Raw genomic sequence first — 18,799 nt, 5'->3', positions numbered from 1 at the left:
ACTTCCTCTACATTTCAACAAACTTAAGAGAGAGGCCTTACAGCCTCTAGTAGATAGTTTGCTCAACAGAATGGCAGGATGGAGGGGGAAGCTGATGTCTACTGAAGGAAAAAAAAGAATCCTCATCCAAACTATCCTATCTGTAAGGGTATTTTACCCTTATCCATTATTTTGGTAACAATGACACCGTAGCTAGAGTAATCGAACTAATACATGCCTACAAGATTATTATCAGGTATTAGTCTAACAGGCATAATAATGTATCAATAGAACAAGAAGTTGAAGGGAGACCCCCCACTTCGATGAAAAGGGAACAGCAGTTTTCCTTAGGCCGGTGCCTGGTCCGGTGGCACCGGGTGCTGCACCGGCCAGTCCGGCGCAGACCGGCTCTGGCGCCGGTGCACACCGGGCGCATTCCAGGGACTCAGCAGCGCTCGCCCGGCTACGGCCTGGCCCCTCGTCCGGTATCTGCCGGCTGGCCCGGCGCCTAGCCCGGCGACGCCGACCTGTGCACCGGCCTGCCCGGAGAATGCCGACTCCTGCACCAGTGCACACCGGAGCAGATTCCAGGGGCTCGGCACGCACGCTCGGCACTGGGCCGGTGCCAGGCCCGGCGGCTGCCGGCTGGCCCGGTCTGTGGCCCAGCGGCACCGGGCGTGCCACCGGCCAGTCCGGCGCCAAGCCCGGTAGACCGGCCTCCTCGACACATTGCTGAGCTGGACAAGTCCCCAATGGTTGGATTTCAAGTGGACATATATATACCCCTTCTCCTAGCTCAGAACGGTTAGGCACTACACTACAAACTGTTCTTGAGCTCTCTCTCCCATACTCAATTGTTAGAAACATCGAAAGCCTCATATCTCCCTCCTCCTCCACCCAAACTCAAATACCTCTGGGAAAACGCTAGAGGAGGTCTTGATCTATAGTTCCACCAAGCCAAATCTTGTTCCCCCGTGTATTCATCAAGATACTTGCTCTCTTGGGTTTCTTGGAAACCATAGGTGGGCAAAAGCGTCCGGAAGCATCCGGGCTGTGGATTTTCCCCTGACAAGATTGTGAAGGTTTGGAGGCTTCCTCAAAGTCTACCACAAGTGGGAGAGCTATTCCTTCGTGAGATAGGCTCAGAGAAGAAGGTGAGCCTTCGTGGCGTTGGGAAATCCTTCGTGGGATCCCCACCTCTCCAAACGTGACGTACCTTCTTGCAAAGGAAGGGAACACGGGAATACATCTTCATCTCCGCGTGCTTTCGGTTATCCCTGACCAAACTCTTTACTTGTGCTATATATGATGTGAGAGCCTTCGTTCTTGAGTTACTTGTATTATCATCTAGGGTGCCTCACCTAGTTTGCATTAGGTTCACCTTTATATTCCGTAAAGCCTAATATTGCAAAGAAAGAATTAAAAGTTGTAGAAACCTATTCACCCCCCTCTAGGTTTACCATCTCTGAACTTTCACTATCTAGTATTCATATATATATGTTGTCCTTTTTTAGATTCCCTAAGTGGGATTTAGATCTTATTAACAGACAAATAGCTAATTGTATGTGGGATGATGTAGAGGATAATAGAAAAAATCGTTTGGCTAACTAGCCTTCTGTGTGTATGAAAAAAGATTATGGTGGTCTTGGTATACCAAACCTCCAGGATCTTAATATCTGTCTAGTTGGGTCTTGGATTAAGAGGTATATTCATGGTGAAGGGAGTCTATGAAGAAAGTAGTGGATGCTAAATATAACACTAGAAATCCTAATATACTTTGTTGTCAGGATCTGAACGCCTCTTTTGGAAGGGTTTAATGTGTGCTTCTATAGCAGTTAAGTTTGGATACAAATGGAAGGTAGGGAATGGTAGATCCATTAGATTTTTAGAAGATACCTTGGTTTGGGAATGCTCCCCTCTCTACCCAATATTGGGATATTTATTTTGTAGTTAATCATCAAATGTAAACTGTTGCTGACTTTTGGGATGTGCAGCAACTGAGATGTGATTTTAGAAGAACTACACCACATATGATGGACATGTGGTTTGAGGCAGTGGAAATTGCCAAAACCATTTTTTTTCTGAAGAGGAAGATCAACTTATCTGGAAATATGAATCTAATGTGGTTTATTCTCCCAAGTCCTTATATGTTTTTATTAACTTTAGAGGGGTGCAACCTGTGTACTTACCAGCAGTTTGGGATTTAAAAATCCCCCCTAGAGTTCAAATATTCCTCTGGCTGTTGTCACATAATAAAATTATGACTAGAGATAACCTCAGATATAGAGGTATACATAAACCTCTTGGTTGTGAGCTCTGTAGTGATTCTGAATCTGCTAAACATATTTTGTTTGACTTCTTAGTCTCTAAAATGCTCTAGTCTAATGTGCAAGGAATCTTTGTTGTAGAAGTTACTGATTATCTTTCATTGGCTTCTAAATGGATGTGCAATAAGATATTTGAGGAGTTTAGTGTAGTTTCATCTGTTGTAGTTTGGAGCATATGGAATAATAGAAATCACTTGGTGTTTGACAGAAAAACTTGGATATCTATGAAACAGGTATGGGGACTGGTCCTGTCTTATATAAGGACTTAGCAGATGCCTTCAAAAACTTGGAGTGGGATCAGGTGGAAAGATTCAAAACTGCCCTGGTAAGGAACCTGAAGAGCTTGCCATCGTTGATGCCGGACTGAGGTGTACCTCCTTCGACTAGATTTCGACTTGGAAAGCTTCTTCGACGTCTCCATACGCTGGTGGTGCCTCTGAAGCCTACCTACTGAAGCAACCTGAAGAATCAAACATCATCCATATAGTGACATGAAGTGGTGGCTTCAAGCAAAAACTGGAGATGAAAAAGAGAGAAGAAAATCCTGGAAAAGCTTCATGTTGCGATCTGGGCAAAAACCTTTGTTTCCCCAGCTGAGTAGTGGCTTCCTATATGTATTTGCTATGTATGTGTTAGCTAAGTACTACCTACGGACGTGATTAATCGACGCGCCCGCAGAAGAATGATACGCGTGCGTAGCTCTCCTTCTACGTCGATTAAATCCGACCGGAGGGACCTTGGTTCCTTTATAATTTGTGATGTTGCTCTGTTCGTCTAAAACTGCAGCCCAATCGAACGTTTATTTAGAGGCCCAAGTCTGCTAGTGGAGTCATGGGGTGCGAACAGGAACAGGCCAGCCCATGGATAATAGTACGCCGCTCGAATACCCAACTGCGCCGCTGGCCCATTACTGAGTACTGACCCCGTCCCGTCGTCATCCGAAGCCGCCACCAACGAACCAGGCATCTTCCTCTTCAGGCGCGCACCACCTGACCTGCCTCCTCCCTCCCCGACCTCCCCATGGCGCCGCCCTTCGCCGCCGCGGCCGTCTCCTCCCACCCCTCTCTCTTCTCCCCGTCGACGTCCCGTCCCGTCATCCGCCGCCACCTGCCGCCGAGCTCCATCTCCGTGCGTCCGAGGCGCTGCCCGCCCGCCGCCTCCGCCTCCGCCGCGGCGGCCGAGCCCGCCGGGAAACTCCTTCTCGAGGTGCATGGGCTTACCGCCTCCGTAAAGGAGACCGGGCAGCAGATCCTCAAAGGCGTCGACCTCACCATCCGCGAGGGCGAGGTTCGTGTTCCTATGTGGTGTGGGTCTGGAAGAGTTAGCGGCTCGTTGTCCTAGTGATCGATTGGGTCGGGTGTTTGACTTGTGTTGGTTTCTGTCTCCGTGTGATAATAGGTGCACGCTATCATGGGGAAGAACGGCTCCGGCAAGAGCACCCTTACCAAGGTTAGGCCCTACTGCTCATCCATCCGCATTTGTGTCGACTGTCAGAGCACATTGTGATGGCCAAAATCTGCCATCAATCCCAGAGCTTGCCTGTTTCCATGATAAAAATAATCTGCCATTTTAGCTGCATACCGCTTCTCCAATATGGCAGCTGGGATTCGGATCCTAGGTTTTATTTGGTTTGAGGAATCAAATGGTGAATCTTCTTCCTAAGTATAAACCTATATGAAATGAAGAATTGGGTCATTCAATCAAAATTTGTTGGATCAACCATGATGGCCAGGTGATTACTCAAAGCAATACCCCCTTAGTGAGAGGGTTATGGATTTTTATGAGTTGTGCCTTTCATGCCTCTTTGGATACGATGGACATACATGGGCCTCTTTTCTCATCCAACCTCTTAGGCACCCAAATCCAGAAGAAATTTAAAGTAGAAAATGTACCGCATGCCAGCTTGCAATGAACAATGAGAGCCACTCCATATAAAGCAGCACCCACCAATCACTTGAAGTAACACCCCTGCTACAACATATGAACGTGACAGAATTTTTCTTCGGCAGAATGAAAGAAAAAGCTTGTATAACAGATCATGTTAATTTCTTAATCAGAGTAATAAAATGCTACCAAGATCCAATATAAGAACACAGAGGTTCTACTCCTTGTTCATGTGCCAATGTTTCTTTTAGTTACTTAGTTTTGTGTCAAGACTTTAGTCTATCACTTGATTTTGGTGACCATGTTCCATTGTCGCTTGCTCCCCTAACCCCTTCCTTCAGCAATGCTCCCTGCTTCTGCACAGAGAAAATTAGTTGTACAAAGCATCACCTAGATGTGATAAAAAAAAAGTAGCCAGGATAGTCCAGCTTGTGATCTTGAACTTGTAGGGTTCGTTGAGAACTTGAGATCAACTCCTTAAGTATTCAATGAGCTTTGTTATGTAATTTGGGCATTACAAATTCTGTGAGAAGTTCTATCATGCAGTTGTGCAACTTAATTAAATCCCTTCTCGTGTTGATGTCTCAAAGGCGTACTGATTAAACCTTGAGAAATTGACCATGTTCTTTGCTCTCGCATCTAGACATTCATTTGGGTGTTATGCCCTTTTGTTGCAGGTCCTTGTTGGCCATCCACACTACGAGGTAACTGGTGGTACCATTATGTTCAAGGGTGAGAACTTGATTGATATGGAGCCGGAGGAAAGATCTCTTGCGGGTCTCTTTATGAGCTTCCAAGCGCCTATTGAAATTCCTGGAGTGAGCAATTATGATTTTCTGCTCATGGCATTGAATGCTCGCAGAGAGAAGGATGGTCTCCCAGCCTTGGGACCTCTTGAGGTTTGAACACTATAGCTTCTGTATAAATCACAAAAAGTTTCATCTTACCATGCAAGAGAATAATTCGATGTTCCATGCTGCTAGCTAGTTTCTGAGATAAGTACAACTTTTACACATATTTGCTTGCTTTATCATGCAGTTTTATTCAGTTGTATCACAAAAAGTCGAGGCCTTAAAGATGGAACCAAAGATCCTTGATCGTAATGTAAACGAAGGATTCAGTGGTGGAGAAAGAAAGCGCAACGAGATACTGCAACTTTCTGTAAGATTACTATGAAGCCCTCGGACAACTTAATTTGGATGTTACATCATTTATATATGCTACAATATTCAAATATCACATTTTTGTTGTATAACCTACGCATACTGCAGGTTTCATGTGTCAAAAAGTTTTTCGTACATGTATGGAATTAGAAGTAATTCAGATCGCAATATTTAATGCAGTACGTTGTTAAAAAAATAGTTGCGGAGCCAAGTAGTCATTGTTGATAAAAGCTGAACCAGCAAGCGTAATTCACTAGTGGCTAGTTAATGCTAAGCCAGACCTTTGAAATATTAGACACCTTGTACAATGCATGCAAATCATTGCATTCAATCAATCCATCTGATAAGCGGTTCCAGAAGGACAGTCCTTGTTTTATTTGCTGAACTGATTATAATACCAGTTACCTTTTAAATTATCACATTTGTTTTAGAAACTATTGTATTTCTTCACAGCTCCATAGATACTTGTAGTTGTATCCAAGCATGGCCTTACAGTACGAATTGAGCGCCTTGATCTTAACATGAATGTTGGCTGGAATTTTTAAAGAAAACATGCATAGTATGGCAAAGCTGTATGGAGTTAATTATTTAGGATCTAAGGAAGATATATCTGTTGGTTTACCTGCACTCTCTTCTTTTGCTGGAATGAACTATTGATTTAAACTCTTCCATTTATTTTTCCTGTCCAATGGATTCATTCTAGATTTGGCTGCCAGCCTTTTTGTCTCTCAGTACATTTTCAGATAACATGATTAATATGAATGTAAATATGATGCCAAGACGTATCAGTGGCGTATGCATCTTGCGTTTAATTAGGCCTTCCTTTCCTCAAACGAGAACCATATACATGTACACTTTAATGTTATACTATGTGCATTGTTGTATGCAAAATGCTTGTGTCCTTGTTTTGTTAAGACTTCTTAGGTATGTATATGTGTTAGTACTAACAATATCACCAAGTTTTCTTGCATAGGCCTAAGGCATTCATTCTTTTACAGAGGAAATGCTTGTTGAACATTTTTACTAGTAGTCCTAAATTATTTATCCAGTTCTATACTTCATCAGTAAATTTCAACCTCTGATTGATGCTTTGTAAATCAGGTCGTTGGGGCTGACTTAGCCCTCCTCGATGAGATTGATTCAGGATTGGATGTTGATGCACTTGAAGATGTAGCTCATGCAGTGAATGGGCTCTTGACTCCCCAAAACTCCGTTCTCATGATTACACATTACCAACGTCTTTTGGATCTTATTAAGCCAAGCTATGTTCACATCATGGTAAGCGCACATGCATACTTTGTAGATTTTTTGTACTTGATAGTACAATTTGTCTGTTCGAATGCATTGAATTAAAGCACTACTTTACTCGTTTCGAGAAAGATTCATTTCGACTGGGTCTTGGCTGACCATTTTATCTGTTTGTGCTTCTTTGGAAAGTAGTGCCAGAGAGAAGACTGAACGTTTTTTTAATTAAGGGGATCAAAAGCCACCAATTTCATTTCTCAATGAAATTGAACAACATCTCCAGTCTGGAAAAGGAAAAAAAGAGGTTTCATCATGCCAGCGCCACGAAACCGCGCATCCAGGAGCTACCAAATTTTCTTCTTACTACAAACTATTACAGACCAAACTAAATAAGTCTTAACGACACCACCTTTCAGAAAACTACTATTAGAACATGATCATCAGGTTCTTTGTATTAGGCTTTATTCCCCCTTCACATCAAAACAACATCATCTCATGCGCCAATCCTTTTCCTCACGGGATTCCAGCCAAATCTTCTGTAAAGAAATCCGAAGCCAACAGCAACAGCTTACCCGCCCCTGTTACCTGCAGATCACGCCAATTTTTCTTTTGTAAACCAAGCCCAGGAACAAATCCAGTATGCCACTTTACCCACTAACACACTGGTTATATGTGCAGCGTTACTTAATCAGGTGGTGAAGACCTATGGTCTCACTAGGTTCTACAGATTTGGAAGTAACTGTTTTCTCACTAATGTCAGCACTATTGGATAAATGTAACATATATAGCAAACATGAACTCAGTTAACTCATACAATCTTACCTGCCTAATCAAACTATCGTTTGCACCTTGTATGTCCTACTTTTTTCGACCTTAATTTAGTAGAATGTGGGAACAGTTCTGTGAGTATGTCAATGATTTCAAACTTCTTATATGAAGGACATATATTATCATTGATAATGCTTCTGATTTTGTAACTTACAGGAAAGTGGCAAGATAGTGAAGACAGGTGACAGCTCTCTAGCCAGCCACATCAATGAGGGTGGCTTCAAATCAATCGCTTCTTTTGTATAGGATGAATAAGGTTTTTTCTTTTATTCATTCCTTTTACCCTTTTTGAAAGGTTTTTTTTTCACATATGATCATATATTGACATGAAGGCATATTCGTCTTCATGGTGCATAAGGATTTGAAGAATATCTAGACTGGTTTTGTAAAGATGGACCAGCTTCTTATGGATTTGGCTGATTCTAGATACTCCTTTGCAGGTCAAATGCCTGAATTCCAGCCACTAGTCTATTTGTCAGAGTATACTGGTCACTAGTCGGGTTCCATACATTCTTATACCTAGGATGCGTGCAGCCTGGTAGTAAAGCCCACTAACCTCAGTGTAACTGTTGAGCTAGTGCCTTTGTCGAGGCATGCCATCTTTTTTGGAGGTGGAGCCCTGTGATGTTCGGAATTGCCCTTGGCCTGTCGACCATATTTCTCTTTCTTGTCCTGTAATTTATTTTTGGATTACAATATTAATATGTTATACATGTAGTTATATGGCTATATGCAGAGCAAACACCTTGCATGTGCATATGACCTACAAAGCATCTGGATTTTCTCTGCAATTGCAAACAGTTTTGAATATCGCTCATTGTCCCTCCTCTGGTATCTGGTCAAATTCCTCTCAGATGACGCTCAAGGCCTGCTGATAATCAATTGCGTAGTACCAACTTCCAACGCGCTAATGTGCAAAAGTTTCTGGTGTTGTAGGCTCTGACCCATGTGCCACTAATAGCAGGTACCTACTGGATTTACTATTCCATAAAGCACAGTTCAGAGAATACAATTCTATTGTTCACCAGTTGGGAGAGGTGGACTATGCAAAAGTTCCTTAGGTGCATTCCAGGGCAAATGGTGCAGATTATTATCCTTTATCCATCAGCCACTAACGGTGGGTGGCTACTGACTTAGCCGTTCCTGTTGCAACGAATTCTTTGCATTGTTCAGTGCTAATGCATCCAATAATAACCGAATCTTTCTGAGTTGGTGCCGCCTCCCTTCCTGGTCATGCAAGTTGGTCTTGACTTTGTAATATAATACTTGGTAGTGGATTTTGGTCTTGATTACGGGTGGAATCAAAGATGAACTATAGAAAATTCTGAAAGTTCCATGTAATATATGAATTATGGAAGTTGGTCAAAATTACTTTATATAAAAGTAGCAAGTGTTTTTTCTTATCCGGTAGAGTAGAGTACATTAGGATGATTTCTTGTCCAAGATATACGAAACCAAACATGCACTTCTTATTGAATGTTTGCCACTATATCTGCTATATTAAATCTAAACAAAATTTGAAGTGTATGATGGCACAAATCTCTTGATTTTGGCTATAGGGCTCCGTGGTAGGAGAAACGAGAGGGTGCGGATGGGTGAGTGGAGAAACAAGGTTCAAGGAGAACCTGAGGGTGGCTGTAATAGAGGGAGGTCCGACGATCATGGTGAGGGGGAGGCCCGGCTAGCTATTGGAATTGTTACAGTTTGCTTGGAATAATTTGGTTACATAACTTACAAGTGGTACATAAACCCCAAAAGCACTCCATTTTCCACTTGTGATGATCCATTCTAGATCCCTAGTGGACCTTGTTGTCGTGCGTGCGTGGGGGTGGAGCCGGTGTACATTGCCTGCACTGGCAAAAAGCCAAAAAGCACATAGGTTGTGCGTGCCGTTAGTAGGAGGGGGGTTTCTCCCTTCGTGTGGTCAATCCGTTAATGTCCTCCCACTCGTGCAATTCCCACCCGAACGTCTGCTTTGTCAGCTCCCCTGTTGACCAGCATCATCACCATCGATGAAAAGAGCAGCCAGCGAGCTAGTTGAGGTCGCCATCACACGGCCGTCATCGAGCGGTGGCGGCGCCGTTGCGCCGACGTGGCGCGCACCGGGAGCGCAGGCGGTGCGAATGGGGCCCTTGATCCCAAAGTAGGTCTCGCCTCGCGCATACATCGTCCTGCTAATTCCATGGCGTAATAATTCCTGTATTTCTTTTTTCTTCCATTGGACGATGAGTCATGGCGCTGTCAAGGCATGAACCTTCTCGGCCGTCTTCCGTCCTCTCCCTATAAAATCCACACCTGCGCTGGCTGCTCCTCGGACAACCAGTCTGTCTCGATCGGTCTGTCTTCGCTGCCGCGCGCATTGGTGCATCGATCTATCAAGGTTAGATTATGCATTTGACAACTTACTTCCTGTCTTTTTGTTTGTTTGGAAATGGAACATGATCGTGACCTGGGAATTCAGAATCTATCGTGTTTCAGCCCACGTTTCTTGATACTCCCAGCGACGTTGCTTCGATGGCGTCGCTTGCTCTGCAGCTGGTGCTGTTCACGCTTGTCCTGCCGCCTCACCTCCTCGTCTCCGTCACCTGCGCCAAGTCGTGCTTCTGGCCGAGCTCGGCGCACGACGACGGCGGCTGCCTGAGCTGGCGCGTCATGGTGGAGGCCAACAACGCGAGGGGCTGGCGCACGGTGCCCGCGCCGTGCGTCGGGTACGTCAGGAGCTACATGACGCGCGGCCAGTACGGCAGGGACCTGGACAGCGTCATGGAGCAGGTGTCCGCGTATGTCGACCAGATCGCCGCTGCCGACGACGGCCTGGACGCCTGGATCTTTGACATCGACGACACCTGCCTCTCCAACCTGCTCTACTACCAAGCCAAGCGCTTCGGGTACGTGTATATTTTAGCGTGAGATTATATTAGGAGTTTAGGACTAGAAACTTTCAAGTAGGAAATGAAACTTTCTTCTTCTTCAGGGCATATGATCCATTGGCTTTCAAGAACTGGGCTAGCCAGAGGGCTTGCCCGGGGATACCTGCGGTTCTTCAGTTGTTCATGACACTGCAAGACAAGGGATTCAAGCTCTTCCTTCTCTCCGGGAGGGACGAGGAGACCCTGGGCTCGTGCACGTCCGAGAATTTGGAGTCAGAGGGCTTCTCAGGATACGAGCGGCTCCTGATGAGGTACAGTAGGTGTTAACTACCAACAAAACACACGCACTCAAGTTTGATTCGAGTATGTCTGAAGCACACATTGCTGCTGGTAAGTGGTAATCAATCCAGACATAAGATCCATCTGTAACTGTAACGCGCCACCATGTTTTTGCAGAACTCCTGATTACCGGGGGCAGAGCTCGTCGGTGTTCAAGTCGGCGATGAGGAAGCAGCTGGTGGACGAGGGCTACAGGATCCGCGGCAACGTCGGGGACCAGTGGAGCGACCTGCAGGGCGACAACGTCGGTGACCGTGTGTTCAAGATACCAAACCCGATGTACTTCGTGCCGTGACCGGGAAACAGCGGATCGCCGGCGTCCGGCGTTGTGGCTGTGCCTGCCTAACTAATTCGTCAGGCAGATTAGTGCAGATTAATGAAATCAGTGTTCAAGGGGCATCCTCGAATTGAACCCATTCTGGTGTCATTTATTTTCACTAGATGACCCGTTGCGCTATCGCGCAAATGGCAGAATCAACTCAGAATTTAAAACATAAGTTTTAACCTATCTTACTATTAAGAATAGAAAAAGTTAAGTATGTACAAAATCACCGGTAGATACATAGGCATTACTCTTATGACAATGTCAAAGAGCTTGATTTTCCTTCCAAATCAATTCATTCCAACAAAAAAAAAATTACCAAACTGTAGCAACTTTATGACGAATATAAAGTGAATAGTACCTGGTCATGGGGCATTTCGAGTTTTTTTACCCAGGATACAATGAAAGTAATTTCCTAGGGAAATATTTTTATACAAGTACAATACATGATCATCTTTGATTTCAAAAAAGTTTGATTTTTTTAACCTATTATATTTTATTTTTCCAAGTATGGGGGTGTGTAGCACCCGAGAGCCACAATGCATTTCTCCTAACATTCCTCGCTATTGACCTTCCTTCTAACACAAAAAATCTCTGGTGGAATAACACGGTTATTGTTGCAATGTCAGACCTAACTGATCAGTAGATGTACAATCCTGAAGGAACAAGAGAAAGAAAACAATTGCTGAATGTACTAAGTAGATGGTTTCGTAATTGAATGGAGCAGGTTCAATTCCACAAAATGACTGATTCACAAACTATGGTAGGCAGAAACATAAATGGCATGTTTCATCTTACCAATGTGGAAATAATATCACTATATCAATATTCTGAAAAAAAAAGGAAAGCAATAACAATCAACAAAGCTGAATTCAAAGACAAAGGGGCACAACCGCACAACTGAGCAGCATACATGATCACCAAAAAAATCCAGAAGTCAACACAGAGACCAAGTCAGGGTGCTTGAGTTTTAGATGATTTTGAACAAACTCAGGAGCATGCAAAACTTTTGAACACCCCATGGCTCCACACCCATACTTCTATCCACGATTCTCATCCATAATTTTCTTCACATAGGGTTCTATAATTTCTGCATCAGTTCTGCACATAAAAGAGAAGAGATTTACAAACCTATGGCTTAATTTTAGATCGCTCAACTGTTACTATGAGAGATTTAAAGACTGCTAATCTACAAACATGGGGTGCAGCTCTAGTGTGTTAAAAAAGGGATTCTCTTTCAGTATGTTAAAAAATTACTGCTAACACAAGTTGCATTTTATGAAGAATTACTGAAGACAATTCTATCTATTCCTTTAAAAAACATTAAATATACACTGCTATAGAACTATTAGCGCTAGATAGCGCTTGATCAGAAGATCCAGCCAAAAAAGAGTCAAAGATCGCCCGGATAGAAGATGATATTCTCATACACAATCAGAGAGAGGAGAAGACTATGCATATGCTAGGGTATAATAAGTCATCTTAGCATAATTAATCTTGTTTCAAACCACAAGTAAAACTACAGGTTAAAAGAGAAACGAATTCTTAATGGATATGCCTTGTGGCTTTGGAACTTTCAGCAAACAAGAGCATCAAGTGGCTTTTAAAATGCACATCACATGATAATGTGATGAATTAAAATGTGTAGTGTAAGCAGTAAGTTGAGGCAGTATTGGCTTACATTTACCTTCGCATGTCACCGAAAATAATGGAGTAGCAGTATCTACAAGGAGGTGCTGTGAAGATTTAGGCTTGCCCCATATAACTTTTCCATTATATAGTAGTAGTATCTACAGGGGGAAAATTGTGTTGTCAAAACAATATTGATGGCAACTGAGAACTATTTGGAAGACAAAATTTGTTCCGTACACACCGAAAGGGAAATGGGCTAAAATACCGCCTCATCAATTCGGAGCTCTTTATACGTGCAACATCAATTCCCTTGTATACTCTTTGAAATGAACAATGCATTTAGCAGTACAAACGAAAGGTTAATTAAATCGACATCCGCCTTTTGTTAATGTGCAGGTTGCATACACAGATCAGATTGCTAGTATATGGGCAACAAAAGGATACGAGACTGGGTTGTATCTTGTTTAACTGAAGAAGCCTGCGATTTTTCTCGGTAGCAGCAGCAAGCAGGAGCAGTGGCTGGCGGCTTCAGCTCGGGGAAGACGCGTCTTTTGCTCCGGCAGCAGTAGCTCCCCGTCGCCAGATAAACACTGTAGTATAGGCCCATAGGATAAACTGATCCTAAGGTAGACTCCAATCCTACAATAAGCATTTGTTCACCTAGAACCTCTTGTGCAATTCATAAAGTTTACATACACAAAGTAAGCATGGTGAGTGATTGCCTTGAACTCAATACTGTCTTTTTATCTTGGAGAAGAATAGGGCACTAATGTTGTCCTCAATTTAGCAAATATGCCTTGCATTAAGGTTAACTACATCACGAATTGCTTGTGTTTCACTGTTGGTGTCGACTATCGACTCAAGGCGTTGCCGTAGTTGCCAATGATCAGATATTTGCAGAAAAAAGCAATTTTAATATCATTAAATTTAGTTTGGGCATTCCTCAAGGGAAATCCCATGCTTAGTCCTACCAAATCATCATGCCAAGGGTGGCACTGAAGCAACACACAATAGCAATATGGATGAAATGACATAAATCCCATGTAATATATTAACCTAAACACTGTAAATAAATGAAAATTGTGAAGCACAAAACGAATCATGTAATCAGAAAGCTCCATTACATAGCAGAGAAAAATAGTACTTTTCCGCATAATACAAACACCTAATTTCTACCTAGCTTTTGTAAAACTGTGTTTGAGTTTTTTTTCTTTCTAAGAAACACAATTTCCATTTAATATGATCAAGAAACAAAGTTAGCAAAGCTGGAGATATAGTTTATCTTACCAACATTGGGTGAATCTGAGGTTTTGCCGGGATAGAAAGAATCATTGTCCATAATACTTGGAATGAAATGCATATCCGCATTAGCACCTAGATATTAAAATAACAAATTAAATACTAAGTAAGATACCTGGATGACTGGATGCAAGTCAAAATCAGAGAAACTCACAACCTATTTTAATGGTCACATCCTCTCAGTTTAAAATCCATCAACAAAGATAAAAAAATACTAAGAACCCTATAATACACCCAATACCAAGGGAAGGTTTTCTTCAGTTATTTCCTGTGTGCAGACAAGCTAAAGATTGAGTTAGAGTACCAAATTAGATGAGCCCTTATGCAACAAGTGTTCCAGGAACATACATGTATGTAGATTGCTTATGAATTTTTTTGCAACTAATGATATAGAGAGTTTTAACTGTTGTAAGGAACATATTAAGCTTAAAGAAGTATATATGGGTGCAAAGTACATAAGAATCAAGAAATCTGAACAGGCCATTTCACCACATGGATTTACAACTTATAAACTCAGTTACACCACTCATGGTTACAATCTTAAAACAAGTTGTCGGTGACCTGGCGCTTGCTTCAGGAAATAAGCAGGGCAACACCAGCCATCAAAAATGTGGATTTTACATGATATTTGCACTAACAGCACCTCAGCAACACTTCTACCACAGAACAACACATTTAAATCATCAAAAATAAAAGAGTGAAAATATACTTTTTAGATTATGACTACGAAGGCCAAATGCTTCTGATTCGGACAATGCAAAGAACAGCTAACCTGCACATCTACTCAGTTTCTAGAAAGACATTATAACAGGGAGTGCAGACGCAAATAAGCAGCGATGCAACCGGTGCATGTAAGCAAGAATAAGAAGGGTCTACTACACCAGCGGTCACATTCTGCTCTTGAGAAAAACCAAAATACCACACATAAACCTAGATATGAGCACTCCACGAGTATATTAGTCACTCCAGAGGAATAGCCAAGCACCAAAATCGTAATCATAAAAACCCGCCACCATTGACAGCTCAGTCAACTCTACACCACCTTGCTTGTCAAACTGGAGAACACAATAGAAGACAGGGTCTCAATAGTCAGTAAGATTATGGAGTCATGATTATTGCGTTTGATTGGTAAGAACAAATTTCAAAAGAAGCTAGGTTTCCCACGATGCAAATCTTGCCACTGAATTAACAGAACAGGCCACGGAAAAAACTAATGGATCAAAATTATGTGGTGCTTAATCTCAAAAAGAAGATGGGAAAAACATACATGAAATCCTCATGGTCAACACCTAGTATTAGATCACCAGTATGAATCGGCAAGATCACCATCGCTGCTCAAATGCACCCTCGGGAATACGCCGTCGTCCACACCGACATTCAGTTGAGGAGCGCAGACAACAAGGATGACGAGATGTCTGAACCAAGCATGTGGTAGGAGAACCTACAAGCAGTGAGGCCACCTCATCTTAGCCATGATCACATCCTGAGATACAAGAGAAAGAACACAACCACAAACTAACATCTCAAATCGAGATGAATCCTTCTAAAAATCAAGAAATAGGAGAGGAGAAGGGGCGGTGTTGATTGCCGACCTTGCCCCTGTGAGACCACCAAGCCCTGCCATGAGTTGGAAGAAGAAGCTCAGCTCAGAAGGGGTGAGGAAGGAGATGTGCTCATCTTCGTGAGGGACAGAGCCGGGCCAACATAGCCCCTCCCTGATCCTCCAACTCCGTCGCTGCACCGCTTCTCTAGCTCCCTCCTCCCTGCTTGACCTCCAGAACCACCTATCTCTCCCGTACAGAAACTGATATAGTCTAGACATCAATCAGTATAAACACATGAAAAATAAAGTTGGAAGGGATGGAAAATGGCAGCCCATGCGAACTAATTACCTGGCTGATATATTTTTGATGTTGATATATTCTAGGCTGCAACATAAATTTAAGAAGTTGATATGCTCCAGTATACTGTACTTGATAATCTGCAGAGTCTAACATTACCATTTGTCTTAATATGCAGCAGAAGGGAAGAAAAACACATGAAAATAGCAGAAGGTATTTCAAGGACATGGGACACACACTACTTAGAGGACAACTAAGAAAATGATATCGACCAGCATGTAGTACAGAAACCAAGTATTCTCTTGATATAGATCAGACAAATATAGAAAGAAGCAGACAATAGATGCAGCGGAGCCACATAGTCAAGAGAGAATAATGGTATCTTTGCCATCTTTACTCGCATTAAAAAGGAAGATAAAGATGGGAATCCTACTCGATCCAAATATCAAGAATACTTTCAGCTGAGCAAGTATATTGGACAACCAACAAAGAGCATCAACAAATCAAGCAATTCACTGACAGAAAAGAGGGAGCGGTGTAGTACAACTCCAACATAAAGACGCCAATGGAAAAATTGGGGAGCCCAGTTCTTGCTGTGAACATCGCTAAAAAAATGGCTCTGGAAGAAGTAGCCTGTTTCTTTTCGAACCAACTTTGGTAGGACAACAAATTAATTTAAAATTATTAGGTATCACAACCTTTCTACTAAATCAAAAAAACAGACGTGCATGTACCTAGCAGGGTAAAATTCCCTTTTCCCGCGGATCAATATAACAAAGGCAGCAAGAAGCAGATGCATGAAGTCAATGTTACTCGCCGGCATGAAAATGAATAAGCACTAACTAATACATGATTACTTACAATAGTGAAGGAGCGAATTGAACCTGCGGCAAGGCGAGCTCATCAGAAGGTTAAATGTGCCAATTTGAGCTCCTTGCATGGAAGATGAGAAGAGAAAAACTGACATGCATACAGTTTGAAGTGCCACCATGTGCAAACGTCCTCCATATTAATGCTTTCAGGGACTGTTACTCAATACAAATCTGAATGCAAAAAGATACAATTGGCGGTCAGCTTATTTGACTCTTTGAAATACTCCTTATATGCCACCTAGGAAAATCCATCTCTTCAAATAACCACACATGCCAATGTCACTCATGAAACTCTATGCGGCATTATTATTGTTGCAACACGTACGAAAGAGGATTTCAGGTTACCAATATCTAAAAAGTTAGACAAACATGTAAGTGATAGGAAGAATCAATCTTGGCCCACTGACAGAGCATACCAAAGAAACAAGATGTAACAAAACTGCTTGCACTTCTCAACCCATGGAGAAAAGACCTGAAATGGTATTAAAGTGCATATACAAGTAAGAGCATGTAGGATTACAATATGTTTGCACGGACTGATAGAGCAGCGAGCAAGTGAATAAAATTTCCAACCTTCTCAATACACTCAAGCTCTTCTTCGTAATCTTCTTCAGTACATTCCAGCTTCTCAACACATAGTTGAGAATATAGACAACACAAATTAGAGACATCATCATCACTCACCAAAGTCTTCTGGGTTAACACAAATATTGTCAAAGCATTCAACTACTGTTGGTGCAGAATATAGGCCACCAAATGAATGTTGTAGCTGTCGTTGATTCTGAACTGACAGTCGGTTCCCCTCAAAGTGTCACCATTGATCGCGTAGGATTAAATCTTACAGTGTTACATATGAAATCAGTGGAGCAAAAATATAAAAACTACAGGATCATAAAACAATTGACTACCCATATTAAATTATATAAGCTTATGACCCAGAGTACAATTGCATTATTCTGTACCTGACATCCTCAATAGAGGAAACATGAACCTTATAAACTGCAGGCCTCCTTCCTCCTTGATTCGGCACCTCCCGGCCGTCCTCCCCTCTGCTGTGTGTCGCCGCCCTCTTCCTTGACTCACCACACCCACTCCACCACCGTTCCCTGCAGCTGAAAAGTGAGAAACAAGAGTGAGAGCTAACAGAGATAGGTAAAGAGGAAGAGCGAGAGAGACGAGGAGAAGCCCGTACTGCCGCCTGACCGCGTCTCCTTACCGCCGCGTCCAGCCGCCGCCATCGGGTCCCGCGTCCAGCGCAAGTGGCGGGCGAATAGGAGCCGGGGATGGGCCATGGCCACTGCCGGTCCAGCCGTCGCCGCGTCCGGCCAGCGCCGCACGTCCGGCCGTCCGGCGAGCCTCCACCGCCGCATCCAGCCGCCCTCGCTTGGGCGCGCGTCCGCCGCCGCGGTCGCGTCCAGGCGTCCCCGTCGGTCGGCACACGCTGCAAGCCGCCGCTGCTTCCAACCGCGACCGTCCTCCCTGCCACCGGCGGCTCCAACACAAGGAAACTATCGAAATATGGGGCATCAAGTGGCGCGTTGGACTCAACACTTGGACTGCTACTAAGAATAGAAGAACATTTACTGTTGGTGCTATCCCCAGATATGACTTGTCCTTTATTCCCAGCATCAACTGACAATTCTTCTTCCGTAATTGCATCTTCAACTTGATCTACAAGATCTAGTAGTGCCTAGCAAGAAAAGGTTTTCACATAATTTCACGGGTTCAGTAAAGTGATGACTTAGCATTATTTCTGACAAGTAACAAGACCGATGGTGTATGAAAAGAACATAGTGTAGCCATTTAGTTCACCTTTTTGTGCTGCCATGCTTCCAACTGGTCGGGTCGTCCATTACCATTGATACCAGCGGTCAACTGCTGCTTGATGCATGACAAGATTACACAACTGGCAATTACATTTGACAACCCACCCAGACCACAATTGAGCATATGAGCATGTGTACCTCAGTGCTATAGGGCAGCGATGGTGGCGTCCGGAAGGGACTCTGGGTATCCTCCATACCATCACAGCCACCTGGGCCTATACCACACGCATTCGGATTGCGCGCTGAAGCAGTACACCTCGACAGGCCCAATGGAGATGAATGCCACTTCTTCATAGCCTCGAGCGAGGAATGTTTCTACGTCGGAATTAACAAGCCACAACCACAGATTAGATAACCACAAAGATGGTGGGT

General features: G+C 43.2%; 2 protein-coding genes and 1 long non-coding RNA gene across 7 annotated transcripts; 2 read left to right on the top strand and 1 right to left on the bottom strand.

Annotated features, from left to right (window-relative positions):
- The first annotated feature begins 3,297 nt into the window (after nt 1-3,297).
- LOC124702386 (ABC transporter I family member 6, chloroplastic-like) lies at nt 3,298-8,827 on the top strand. Of its 3 annotated transcripts, none has more exons than XM_047234528.1 (7): nt 3,298-3,593; nt 3,705-3,755; nt 4,868-5,089; nt 5,229-5,351; nt 6,455-6,631; nt 7,583-7,682; nt 8,391-8,827. In XM_047234528.1, exons 1-6 carry the CDS (start codon nt 3,327-3,329, stop codon nt 7,670-7,672), a joined length of 930 nt encoding a protein of 309 aa, XP_047090484.1. In that variant the 5' UTR covers nt 3,298-3,326; the 3' UTR covers nt 7,673-7,682; nt 8,391-8,827. The 3 variants fall into 3 exon arrangements, with proteins under 3 accessions (XP_047090484.1, XP_047090483.1, XP_047090482.1); XM_047234527.1 differs by having other exon boundaries at nt 8,388-8,827; XM_047234526.1 differs by lacking the exon at nt 8,391-8,827 and adding an exon at nt 7,867-8,236 and having other exon boundaries at nt 3,301-3,593.
- A 1,113-nt stretch (nt 8,828-9,940) lies between these two features.
- Nucleotides 9,941-10,930, top strand: LOC124695568 (acid phosphatase 1). The gene is made up of 3 exons (XM_047228398.1): nt 9,941-10,314; nt 10,401-10,607; nt 10,753-10,930. The coding sequence occupies exons 1-3, from the start codon at nt 9,941-9,943 to the stop codon at nt 10,928-10,930; spliced, it is 759 nt and encodes a 252-aa protein (XP_047084354.1).
- A 4,728-nt stretch (nt 10,931-15,658) lies between these two features.
- Nucleotides 15,659-17,238, bottom strand: LOC124698282. 3 transcript variants are annotated; one of them, XR_007000920.1, is made up of 6 exons: nt 17,175-17,238; nt 17,018-17,073; nt 16,695-16,772; nt 16,591-16,613; nt 15,781-15,869; nt 15,659-15,692 (listed from the first exon to the last, which is right to left on the bottom strand). It is a non-coding gene; the product is annotated as an uncharacterized LOC124698282 (long non-coding RNA). The 3 variants fall into 3 exon arrangements; XR_007000919.1 differs by lacking the exons at nt 16,695-16,772; nt 17,018-17,073; nt 17,175-17,238 and having other exon boundaries at nt 16,591-16,674; XR_007000921.1 differs by lacking the exons at nt 16,695-16,772; nt 17,018-17,073; nt 17,175-17,238 and having other exon boundaries at nt 15,662-15,702; nt 16,591-16,674.
- Nucleotides 17,239-18,799: the final 1,561 nt, after the last annotated feature.

The sequence above is a fragment of the Lolium rigidum genome, chromosome 3 (genome assembly GCF_022539505.1).
Source record: "Lolium rigidum isolate FL_2022 chromosome 3, APGP_CSIRO_Lrig_0.1, whole genome shotgun sequence".
In the NCBI taxonomy this organism is placed as follows: Eukaryota; Viridiplantae; Streptophyta; class Magnoliopsida; order Poales; family Poaceae; genus Lolium; species Lolium rigidum.
Note: the sequence above shows the minus strand (reverse complement) of the source record. Positions and strands in the feature narration are given on the sequence as shown.